At 37.2% G+C, this 13,175-nt stretch overlaps 1 protein-coding gene across 2 annotated transcripts in view; it reads left to right on the forward strand.

Moving 5' to 3' along the window:
• Positions 1–13,175, forward strand: part of SLC26A7 (solute carrier family 26 member 7) — a 125,163-nt gene that overhangs the window by 64,279 nt on the left and 47,709 nt on the right. For both annotated transcript variants that reach the window (XM_077167175.1, XM_077167176.1), the window contains exons 5-8: positions 1,692–1,844; positions 5,033–5,115; positions 7,788–7,935; positions 10,082–10,195. In XM_077167175.1, coding sequence (XP_077023290.1) covers positions 1,692–1,844; positions 5,033–5,115; positions 7,788–7,935; positions 10,082–10,195 — 498 coding nt within the window. The remainder of the gene's footprint in view (positions 1–1,691; positions 1,845–5,032; positions 5,116–7,787; positions 7,936–10,081; positions 10,196–13,175) is intronic.

Genomic DNA, 13,175 nt, shown 5'->3' on the forward strand with positions numbered 1-13,175 from the left:
CTTTATTTTTATCTAGAAATATATATATCTAGATTTTATTTTGTTTAAATTTTGTACAAACGGATATTGAATAGTTTTTTCTGTAATGCAATTGTTTTATAATTCTGATGTTTCATTTGTTTTCTATTTTGACTTATATATCTTATTCTAGTATCATGTTGTTTAACTTGGTATTATTTTATATATATTTGGTAGCATAAACCCATCTTATTCACCTGTTTCAAAATTTTCTTAGTTACTGTTGTCAATTTAACATTCTATATGAATTTGAAAGTCATTGAGTTACTTTCCCCCACAAACAAAATTCTAAATGTTCCTTTATGTCTTGTGTAGAGCTGGGCTAGTTTTTGTTTTTACCCCATTAGCACACAATTTAGAGTACTTTAAAGTCTCAGATTATCATTTTTATGCTAGTCGAGCAGATGTCCATGTAAGTATCAACAAGATTCTATGGCTGTTTTTTTTGGGGGGGCGGGGTTGCATGATCTGGGAATCAAACCCAGGTCTCCCTCTTGAAAGGTGAGCATTCTACCAGCGAACCACCCTTGCACCCAAGATCCTATTTTTTAAGTGAAATGTTATTGGCAATTAGTTGAATAAATATAGGCTTTACATTTTAGAAAAGGCTTCATTTCATTCCTTTTCTTTGCCCTTCTTTCTGCATTTATCCATCTTTTCTGCCAAGTCAGTTTATCCCAAGTTACAAAAATCAACATCTGATATTAATATATCTCATCTTCTTCCTAGTTTCAAACAAATTCCTTGATGTGGGCATAAATTTATGTAGGCTTCCCTATGTTTTAATGATCAATAATTCTCTACTTGCTTCTTGGCTATATTTTTCAGGAATTCATACACTCCTCTATTTGTTCTAAGATTTACACATGTATCCTTTAGGCAGAACATTTCCCCACTTTCCCCACCATCCACAGCCTGGCTAATTCCCATTTATTTCCTTTGGGGAGATTTCCCTGACCACCAACACCTCTAAGATACAGGTACCTCAGGTGCCCCTTACATGTGCATGATAGCATATTGTACCAACTTATTGCTCTAATTAGCAATTTCTCCATTAGACTGTAAAATCTGTGAGTGCTGGGCTGTATCTATATAGTAGACCTAACATTGGACGAAGTGTTTGGCAAAAAGTAGGTGATAATAAACAAATACATGCTGCATGGCTTGGAACATGGTAGTATTTTACATTAAGCCAGATATCTGACACCAGTTAAATACCAGCTCTTTACTTCCTTGTGTATGGATTGTATGCATGTTTATTTGTGTGTGGTGTTTGAGGAAGAGTGGTGGGGTTCGAAGGCAGAGTGCCTATAGCCTTCTCACTGCTCTCAATGATGAATCTGCAGGTAACTCTACTGAGTTACAGCACCTCTGCTCGCTTTCGCATCTGTTAAGGAGCCAGAAAAATCAGTCTCTCCAGGACTTTCTTTGATACTGTAGGAAGACCTGTGCTCCAAGTTTGATGGGAAACCAAGGGGCAAAGCAATTTTGTACATGTAAATGACTATGTAGACATGCTTCTCTATCAGCATTGCACCCCCTTCCCCGCCCCCCCCCCCCCCAGCCATTAAGATTTTTTTTGTAAACCATCAATGAGCTTATTTGAAGCCAGAGTTTGATGTTATATTTTGGGCGATCCTGAATTTTGCTTGCATTTTTCCTCATCACTGTAGATTTATGCATATGTCTTTGAAAACATCAAGTTGGTCCGAGTGGAGGCACTGCTCCTGTCCTTCCTGAGCATCGTGGTACTTGTTCTTGTTAAAGAGCTGAATGAGCAGTTTAAAAGGAAAATTAAAGTTGTTCTTCCTGTCGATTTAGTTTTGGTAAGTATGAGATCAACATTTCAACATTCTCCGCTACAGTGTTTGCCATTTGTTGGGGTCATATGCAAATGCCCACCAAATTATCTACAGTAACCCATAGCTACTCCTGTCTCTCATAAATTAGGGCTAATTTGCATGGCTATGCATTCATATAAGAACAGTTAACATATTGAGTAAATAATTATAAAAAGGAGGCACATGTGTTTTCAACTGATGCCTCATTTCTCATATGCTAGTAATCTCTTACAGCAATAAGAGAATATATAATTTAAATAAGGGAACATCTCAAAGGGTGAGACTCAGAAGACCTATGGCATGATTCTCTATAAAGCAGTAAGAGGCTATTACCACATCCTATTGTTGTAGCACATGCGTGATATGCATAGAAATATTATCTATTGACAGAGGTTCATTAATGACTGGGAGATTTGTTGACACTTGTTACCGATCTAATTTCACATATATTGAAAAGATGCGAGTGGCTTTCATTGGCCAGTGCTGGTTCTCCAAAATATTTTTATTTTGAACCTGGCAAAGGAATAAATTATATTTTGCTTCTAAGGCTTATTGCATTGAAGAAAGATATCCTTTTGAAATTTTAAGTGCCTTTAATGGCAATTTGTACCTAAACAATACATTAAGTTGAAAATGAAATGTTAAAACATGATAGTCTACTAATTTACTTATTGTTTATTGTAAAATTTAGTTTTGTAATGTTTTTTGGCTTAGGCATGTATAGGACAAGTGGTATCTAAATAATTCTGTCTATTGAAATACCCTTCATACTGTTGAAATAGCATAAGCTTATATAAACTTATAAAGCAAGCATACTGGGAACCGTCTCTGAAGGATATGTCTACTTTCTATAGAACTAAGAAATGGATGATGGCTTCTCCCCAAAAATAGGCTAACTCTAATTCTATACTTTTGACATTTTGTTGTAATATATGTAACATAGATGAGTTATATAATATGTGTGTGTTATTTCAAATAAGCCATAAAAGAGGAGGGTACTGTGCTTATTAATTTGTATAGCAACAACTTTGAAATGTACCATTTTATCCCAATGTCCTATAGATAGTAAAAATGATTACTATAGCTTGGGAAGCTTTAGTCCATAAATTTCATGAAACCAAAATATCAAAATAACCTTAGGGAGAAAGATCCTTGAGCTGGTAATAAAATAGTAGTTTATTCCCTGCAAGCATAGTAAATACTATCCTTATAATAAAAATAGAAGATAATCCTTATACAGTCCTGACCCTGGCATTGGAAACTCAAGGCAAAAGTACCAATGTGGGCCCACATTGGAATAGGACCAAAGTGCTACTAGATCAAAATGTTAAAGAAATTAGGTATTGTTTTCCTACCTTGACTGATGTGCTGGAGTGATGAACTCGAAGACCGGGTTGGAAGAGAGAATTCTCCTAGTCCTTGGAATTCTGCCCCAATGTGACAGCAAGCGGAGAAGCAGTCCCTAAGCCTGCCCCTTCTCTTTCCATCCCAACTCCATCCCATCCACAAGGGGCCTCATATGTACATGTGTGGATACCCCTGCTCTTGTCCAAGTTCCAAATAGCTCCCCACCTGCCCCTATCACGACTATCTCTTGCCTTCTCCTTGGCTACCCTAGGAGGATCTAGGGAAGCAGCCTCAAAGCAGGCTTGAGGACATTTGCACAGGGAATTAACAGATCTCGGAGGACCTAGAGAGAGGTCCATGTTTCAGCTGGGTATTCCCCTGCCCCCACAAATGATGAGAAGGGCTACAGCTGGAAGATGGCCAGATTGCAACCCTGTAAAGCTGGGCCTCCTGGAGCAGGAGCACTTCCTCTTGCCCAGGGCTTTCTTAGGGCAGTGCCGCCCTTATACAGCCTTATAATATTGACATAATTTCAAACAGGGGCCTATGGCTAAACTGGTAAGGAAATTTAATTGTATTAATGGCCCTCACTTAGGAGGGTCCTATCTGAGATCCTAATTTAGTGATTGGCTTATTTAATTTTAAGATTGGCTATGTGTATTGAACTTACATATTCTTCCATTTTTAGTTAGGACTCCATGTCTTGTGGCTTTGGTATATTTTATTTTATAGTTTACAATGTGTTCTGATATGGGCAATTAAAATTTATGAATTGGCTAAGAAACTTTTGAATATGTTAATATGTCTATTCTACCCTAATGGGATGCATCTTTAGCTACTGCTGTTTTAGTATTTAGAAAATACTACTTGTATATTTTATACAAGTAATGTTATAAAGTTTAACATTTTTAAAAGTATGGCTTTTTTTTTCCTATTTTTGTTTTTAAGACTGTTCTGCTTTTTAAACATGTCTGATGTTTTAAAAACATTTGTCTTAAAAGTTTAGTTAGATATCATCATAGAGAACAGAAAGACAGATAGGAAAACCAATCCTGCTAATTGACATTACTAGACATAATAATTGATGTCTCTAGTACCTTTCAGAAGGCTGACCAGTAAAACAAAGGCTGACCTCGGCTTCCAAATACTTCTTAAAGACCTGTATTGTGGGTACAGGCAGACAAAACGTGACCTTGCTCACCAGATCTCTGTAACAGAGCGGAGAGCGCCTTGAGACTCCGCGGGGGCATATTGCAACTGTTGAGCCCAACAGGTTGCCAATATATAGTATATTTTACTTCAAGAAATAGTAAAAGCTCAAAATCCAAAAATATTCAAGGAGATTATAAATCATCATTGATCCCTAATATAGATTAGGAATACTGATGCAATATTCTAAACTCCTGAAAAGTCGCTGTCATGAGGAAAAAACATGCTGTCTTATAAAGCATCCTTTTGTATCATGAAAAATGGGTATTTAGGTTGGATTGTAGTGTCTACACACATCCATACTCATGCATGCACTCCCCTATTCTTTGATTTGCTTCCCTTCAAATTAGACACAATTGTGTTCACACAGTTTAGGATATTAGAAAGATCATATTGTAAGAATGCCATTTAATGTATGAGTCTGTGAATGAAGTATTCTCAAAACTCAAAGGAATTTTTTAATTTAAGTTTTCTTAATTTAAAAAAATTTGGGCAACTGCTATGTTACTCTTGATATTCACAGGACACATGAGTAATGTTTACTTTTAAAAATTGTTTAAGGTATTTGTGAGGCCGGTAATAATTTTCTTTTTCTTTTTCCAAATGGAACCATATAGATTATTGCAGCATCGTTTGCTTGTTATTGTACCAATATGGAAAACACATATGGATTAGAAGTAGTTGGTCATATTCCAGAAGGGTAATGTAGCCGTTTTTTTTCCTTCTTTTTTTTTTTTTTTGTTTGTTCATTTTTAATGAAGGAAGAGGCTGGGGGATGGGTAGAGATTCCATTTCTTTCAAAGACGCTATCTGGGACAAATTTCTAATTAATTTCTATTTTAATTAAAAACTGGAAGTATAGAGAAAATAACTTCCTAGACTGTCACCTATTACTAAGGAAGTTGATAACTGTTTTGTAAAGCATTCCTTTACATACAAGATTTGGAAATCATTTACGAAAGTATTATTTGGAAAACATGGAGGACATTATATTTGCAAATTAGAGTCATGCTCAGGGATTTGGGCTGCACTATTCCCTCTCAGTATTTTTTTTTTCTTCTTTTTTTTAACATGGGCAGGCACCGGGAAACGAACTTGGGTCTCCGTTATGGCAGGTGAGAACTCTGCCTGCTAAGCCACCGTTGCCTGCCCGAATATGAATTTTCCCCCCATGGGCAGGCACCAGGGAATCGAACCCAGGTCTTCGGCATGGCAGGAGAGAAGTTTGCCAGCTGAGCCACCATGGCCCGCCCTCCCTCTACATATTTTTATGTTTAGTTCATTTAAAACATAGTAAAGCAGAGAGGGGTATTGGGGTGTTATTGCTTAATAGGTACGAGTTTCTGGGATGTTGAAAATATTCTGGAAATAGTGGTAAAGGCTACACAACAATGTCACTGTACTTAATGCCACAGAATTGTACACTTATAAATGGTTAAAATGAGTTTTTTATTACGTGTAGTTTACCATAGTAAAAATTAGAAAAAAAAAATAAATGTAAAACAATGATACCTTAAATACAATAAAGGTAAACAAGCATCATCTGAATTAGCAAACCCATGGGCCTAGGTAGTTTGTAATAGTGAGGGGGATGGAAATGGAGAAGAAAACAGGTTTTCTACCTGATGTAAAAGCTTACCTGTGGGGGTGGGCAACGGTGGCTCAGTGAAAGAATTTTCGCCTGCTGTGCTGGAGACCCGGGTTTGATTCCCTGAGCCTACCTATGCAAAAAAATTAAAATAAAATAAAAGTCTACCTGTGGACCCTATAAGAAGGTTTAACAAGGAGAAGTTCAAAAGATTGTTACAAATATAGCCTGGAAGAAAATAGAGGCCTCTTAGTAAAGGGGATATGCTAATATTTGTAAATTTGGGGCAATGTTACAGATGTTGGGTCTGCTAAACTTTTAACCTCTAGTCTTAAATTTTGGCTTCTCCTTACATTAAAATGTAGGAAAAGTAGGAAGTCGCAGGAATTAAAAAGAACTAAAAAACTTCTATCCTCGGCCCATCCTCTGTCGGTACAGATGCAGCCAATGGTGATTATCTGATTCAACTTGAATTTTCTAAAGGATTCTTTGCTTTTACACTACTAAGTGTTTCTAGGAGAGTTTATTATTATTATTAACCAGGCAAGCTCAATTTTCATGAAACTAAAGTGTCATATTTTGATATGGTAGCAGTTTTATACAGCATGTATCTTAAGCCTGAAATGATGTGAATCAATTTGTCTGAGGGATGAACTTTAGTTAAGTGGGTTAAAAATATGCCTCTTCTCTATGCCCTCTAATTCTCCTTTATTTTAAGTGATCTTGCCAGATCCAGTCTCTTAAGAAATCATAAAATGAACATGGTTTTGAAAAGAGATGGAGCTGAGATTGAATCCCAACTCTGCCATTCACTTTGTGACTTTAGATGAGCCTCCTAACCTTATTTAAAAATGTTTTCTCCTCCATGCAGTGGTTGATAATGGCACTCAATCTGGGGCGGGGAGGGGTTTAAAAGAATTAGATGAAATAGCTAATTGAAGGCATCTAGCATTCTGCTTGCAGGGCATATACTGGGTACTGATTCAACATGAATTCTCTTTCCTTTTTATTCTACTTTTTCTACTGAAGGATTTTTCTTTTCCTTTCTTTCTTTTTGGTAAATCTCCCAAAGCAACATCCAATATTTATAAATAAATGATGATACTTTAGCTCAAGTGGTTTGCAAAAGATTATAAGACAATGGCTGGGTGTTATTTGAAAGAAATATTTTACGCAGTCGAAACTGCTAACTGTGACCCCACATTTTGCCACAACAGCCAGATGGAGTCTTTATAAATGTTTTTTCTATTTAAAGTTTTTCATAATTAATACACAGTTAAGTGGACTGCGAAAGCATTGAGTTAAAAACATGCTTAAGATTATGAACTCATGGGCAAATTTAGGGATTAACTGAAGAATTGTGACTTATGGTAAACTTTGCATATAGCATGGTGCTGGTCAAAGAAGAAAATACAGTCTCTAACACCTGTCAAATAAATATTTGGAAAGGTTTGAATTAAAAAAAAATGCTTCAGATTTTTGTTTCTTCTGATACAGTATCAGGAAATGTTTGCCAAATCAGGTTTAACCTGAATTATCTGAGCATAAATGCCCATTAGAAGAAGCAGGAGACTGTTTCAAGTTGTGTCCCTTGGGATTTTGCATTTCAGCTAAATAATGTGGGAAACCAAGGGCTTCTAAAGGCAAGACTTCTTCATTTTCTTATAGGTATTTTCACTTACTCTATGTAAACTTCAGTGTCATTATCAGGGTTGAATTCATTGCAAGTTGTTACAGAAATGCCACGAAGGTTGATGGCTTCAGTACAGTTTCTCCTTCCACAGAATCCCTCGGCCAAGAGCCCCCCCGATGAGCATCCTCTCCTCTGTCATCCCTGAAGCTTTCGGAGTGGCACTTGTCGGCTATGTGGCCTCGCTGGCTCTTGCTCAAGGATCTGCCAAAAAATTCAAATATTCAGTTGACGACAACCAGGTGGAGCATGCCACTAACCTCTCCCCACTCCCATTGTGTTTGTACTGTGTACTCCCAAGTCCTGCAATTGGCGAACTTATGACAGATATGACTTTCCTAAGTGTACATCAAGAATGGGTAGAAAACAGAAGATGTCTAAATCCTTTATTAAAAACAGAAAATCTGGCCTGATTGGGTTGGTTTGCAATATGCTTTTTCTTTTGAGAGAGAAGGACTTCCTGATGTTCTCTTTGAATTGATTTTAGGAGAGAATTCTTTTCTCTGGTTTATTTTCTTGTTGTTTTGCATGGGCAAGCACTGGGAATCGAACCCAGGTCTCTGGCATGGCAGGCAAGAGCTCTGCCTGCTGAGCCACCATGGCCCACCTGAGAATTCGTATTTTGAAGAAACAATTGTCACTGAATGCTCACTTTGAAAAATTATGGATTTCAAAGTACAAATATTTGAGCATAATACTAGTATTACTTTCTGTTCTCAGCAGTAACCTAAATGAAATGAGAATCTCGTCTTAGGATATCAAAGAAACAAATTAGGTTGCTCCTATTTCTGCATATACCTCTGCCAGTGTTTTGTTTCAAGTCCCGTGGCCCCACTGGGTTGCACCCTTGAACAGAGGGCTGCTGTGCAGTGGGAACGAATGCCAGACTGCCCAGGCACAAATCTCACTGGGATCCTAAGTGACCTTCATCCTCTCTGTGCCTCAGATTCCTCATTTGTAAAAAGTAGAAAAAATATTCATTCAACTGATGTGTACTGAACCCTACGAAGCACCAGGCTCTGTTTTGGGTACAAGGGATATAATATTGAACAATTCAGATCATTTTTCCTTCTGCTCAAAACCTCTCAGTGGCTTCCCATCATATGTAGATTAAAGGCCAGCCTCTGTACCCTGACTGCCACTGTCCCATTTCTTCTCAGAGCTCATATCCCTTCTTTACTTGGTTCTGACCACACTCCTTGCTTTTCTTTGAATCCCCCAGTCATGCTTCTCCTCTGGATATTTGTTCTTGCTATTCCCTTTCCCAGGAACTCTGTTCCCCCAGATATCATCATGACTCCTTTATTCATGTTTCCTTCTTAGTGAGGCCTTACTTGGCAATCTAAAATAATAAACTATGGATCTTTCTATTCTCTTCTCTGCTTTATTATCCTTATCTTGTTTATTGTCAGTATTCCTTCACTAGAATGCCAGCTCTCTGAGGGAAGAGATATTTGTCTGGGTTGTTTACTGGCAACAGCTGAAGCAGGGAAAACCATTGGAGACTTTTGCAGTAATCCAGGTGAGGTACGATGGTTTAGGCCAGTATGTAGCAGCAGCGGAGATGAGAATTGGATAGGTTCTGAATTGGATATGGATGGGGTCTGGGCACAGGGGGAGTCAAGAGTAACTCTAAGGCATTTTGCCTGAGCCATTGGAACTGAAATGGGAAAGAATGTGGGAGGAGCAGCTTAGGGGTGGCGAGAGCAGCAGCCCAGTTTAGTAAATTTGCAATACCAGGTGGCTATCCAAATGATGATGCCAAGTATATGGCTATATGAGTCTGAAGTTCAGAAGAGTGGCCCAGGCTGGAGACATAAATTTTGGACTTGTAGACAGAGAGGAGAAATGGTGTAACATTTGAGATTGGTCAGATGAGGAGGAACCACAAAAGAAATTCAGAAATGGTGTCCAGGAGGTAGGGAGAAGCAAGCAGAATTTGATGTCCTCAAATGACTTCTAGTCAAGTAAGGGAACCTTTAAAGAGAAGGGAGTTAGCAATTGTGTCAAATGCTACTAATAGGTTAAGTAAGCTGAGAATTAACCACTGGATCTAACATTGCGAAGATCATGATGAAGTTGTGAGAGCAAAAGCCTGATTATATTGATTTAAAAGATAGAGGAGAAATTGGCAACAGGGATAAATAAATACCAGGCACTTTCTTAAAAGATTGCCATGAGAATTTAATGAGTAATGTGTTCAGAACAGATCTTGACTCACTGTAAATACTCAATAAATGTTAGCTGTTTTTATTATCAATGTTAAGTTACAACTCACGGGAGAACAGAAATTGAATGCATATAAGACTGGTTCTTTGACTAGCCTTGTGGTCTCTAAAGTCCTTTGTGATTGAGAAATGATTTACTCTCCTATTACCCATCTTGCAGGAATTTTTGGCCCATGGCCTCAGCAATGTGATCCCTTCATTTTTCTTCTGTATACCAAGTGCTGCTGCCATGGGCAGGACCGCTGGCCTGTACAGCACGGGAGCAAAGACACAGGTAACTTGCTTGTTCAGCCTGGATTAAGGAATTGCTTGACCTTTACTCTCATTCTTGGAGAAGGAGAGTGAGCTTCCTTTTGATGTCCTGAGACATTTTCATTTCTTCAAACTCTTCTAATTGGTTCCAAGGAAGTCTCTCTTTTTTCTTTCTTTCTTATAAATGACCCTTCCAGAAGCCAAGTGGTTCAATGAGCAAGCTAAAAAATCCTGTGCAAATAAATGGTAGCTTCATCATCAGCCACTTCTGAATCCAAAGCACCCTCTGGTGTGCCTCTGACTTTTTTTTTTTAAACTTAGTCAAATTTTCATTCCTGTTTACTTCCTTTCAATAAAATGAAATCAGTTATATGTGAAATTAGTCCGTCTATGGAGATATAAATGTGCAAAGAAAGGTGTAATAAGATGTGCAGATATTGGGTTAAAGAAGCATTTATAGTAATTTCTTAGGGACTCAAATTAATTTGAGATTTATTTATTGAGAGCCTGCTATATTCCATGATTTATGCTGGGTACCAAAGAGCAGTATGAAGATGACAGTGATAATAAAGATGATACGATGATGATGATGATGGTGTAGGTGGTAGCATATACTGAGTTATGTGCCAGGCAATGTGTTTTTCTATGAATGGACTCATTTAAATATTAGGGCAATCTTATAAAGGAGGAATTATTATTATCCACAGTTTCCAGAAAAGATAGTTGAGGAAAAGGGAGTTAAAGGAACTTATCCAGGTCCCCAGATCTACTAAGTGGCAAGCCTGGGATTTAAACCCAGAAAAGTTTGTATGTTCAAACATATACACCCAGTACCCAGAGGATGCTTTTCTCTACAAATTCTAGAATTCCATGCTAGTTTCTCCCTGGTTTCTAATGAAAATGAGTATATTAAATTTCTTTTCTTTATGTACAGGTTAGATAAGCACCAAAAGTGGTTAAGGGCAGGGTGTGAATTTCATTGCCTGGCTTGTATCTGGACTCGGTTGCCAGTGGTTGATGATTTTGGATGTACAAGAAATTCAACTTCTCAAGCCTAAATGGATTCAGCTGTTAATTAGAATCATTGTGAAAATTAAATGAATTAATGCAGATTTATTTAGCGTAATACTAATCTGAACATCGGGTAAAAGCTCCATAAATATTGCCTATTGTAATTGATTTTATTAAGTATTTTTCTAACAAAAATATTTTCAGAACCTTTTAAAATTTACTATGAAAACATCTTGATTTAGTTGGGGTGCAGCAAGGCAGTTTCTCATCCAAGCTGCCTCTGCAATTTGCTGTGGGATCTTGGGCAAGTTTGTGTCTTTTTCTTGGATAGGGAAGGTTGGAATAAAATTTTTAAGAGTCCCCACCTTGAATTCTGTTCTATAGCTGGGGTTTGTTAGGTATTAGCTTGATCGCCCAACTACTATTTTAGTGATACTAAAACTGTCTGAATAATCTTTGTAATTTTTAAGATCAATGTCTAAAAGAGAGACTATGTTGAGAAAACGTACTTATTTTTAAATCTTGGGATTGTTTTCATTTGTTTGGCATAAATTTGTTTGGTTAATGGGGCAGAGATGGAGGGGTATGTCTTCTCTCCTTTGCTGTGGAGATGACAGAGTTTGAATTATTAGGAAAACAGAACTTTTGTTTTGAGAAATATTTTCTGTGTGGCATTGTATTCATCAGAATTCAGAAGTGAAAGGTATCTAATAAAAGACTAGCTGAGGGAAACAAAGCTTGGTAGCAGAATATTTTCATGCTCTTCTGTTTGCTCAGATGGTCCCTTATCTTTCCAAGAGTTTCCATAAAATTGCAGAGGGAAAGGATTGAAGATGTTTTCCCAGGGTAGTCATTTTAGACCTTTAACATTTTCAACTAAGTTTATGTGGGTATAACTGATAACTGTCATGTTTAAAGAAGACATTAGGCAAGCCAAGTCTTAAAAGTTTTGTTCTAAATAGGCTATTTGTAAAACCAACTTTCTATGTCAGATGATGTCACAAAACCATTCCTTAAATGGCTCTGTCTTTTTTAAGGATTAGACTTATTGCCAGTAAATTAACCTAGAAAATAGAAATGCCTGGTCTAAGGACAACCAATCCAAGGGACCAGTGGTTACCACTTTTACATTTGTTTATTTTACTGATTCTTATTTGGAAACAATATCAGTACTGTATTTCTATAGAAAGTTATCTTTTAAAACTGAAATATGATCATATTACTTCCTATGTAAGTCATTGAATTCAGACCTTTTTTATTGCATACAAGGGTCTGACCGCTTCCCTCTCCAGCCTTTTCTAGCATTGTTCTCTACCTCCTTTTGGGCTCTCAGTCACATGATTCTTCTTTGGTTCTTGGAAGGTACCCGAGTTTTCTCCAAAGGCTACTGCCCATGGTGTAGGGTCTAGTGTCTGTTGCTCCTTTGTCTCTGTGGCTCTCTTCTCCCCGTTAGGATAGCTTCTCTCATTTTTCAGATCTTACTGCCACATCTAGTTGACTGTGTTCCTTTTTCTCAGAGTCCTTACCTCTGTTTGATATTAAATATTTATTAGTGCTATTATATGATTACTATTTGCCTTCTGCACTTGACTGAAAGCTCCCTGAGAACAGGGAACCATGACTGTTTTGGTTTATTGGATCCTCAGTATCTAGCGTGGGACCTAGCACATAGTAGGTATTCAATAACTATGTGGAAAGAACGAATGAAAAAGTAAAGTATCTAATAATTATACACACACATGCACACACACACATGTCAATCTGGCCACTATTTAAAGGGACAGGTCAAACCAGGCAATTTTTATTGTTACTTAGTTATAATAAGTTTAAAGGTAGGAAAATCTTGCCTGAAACCAGGACTAGGCTCATAGACTTTAAGAAAGTGCTGTTCAATGGAAATAATACAGACCACACTAGGTGATTTAAAATGTTCTAGTAGCCATATTTAAAAAGTAAAAATAAATTAATAACATTAATTTTAGTGATATATT

The sequence above is a fragment of the Tamandua tetradactyla genome, chromosome 6, assembly GCF_023851605.1.
Source record: "Tamandua tetradactyla isolate mTamTet1 chromosome 6, mTamTet1.pri, whole genome shotgun sequence".
In the NCBI taxonomy this organism is placed as follows: Eukaryota; Metazoa; Chordata; class Mammalia; order Pilosa; family Myrmecophagidae; genus Tamandua; species Tamandua tetradactyla.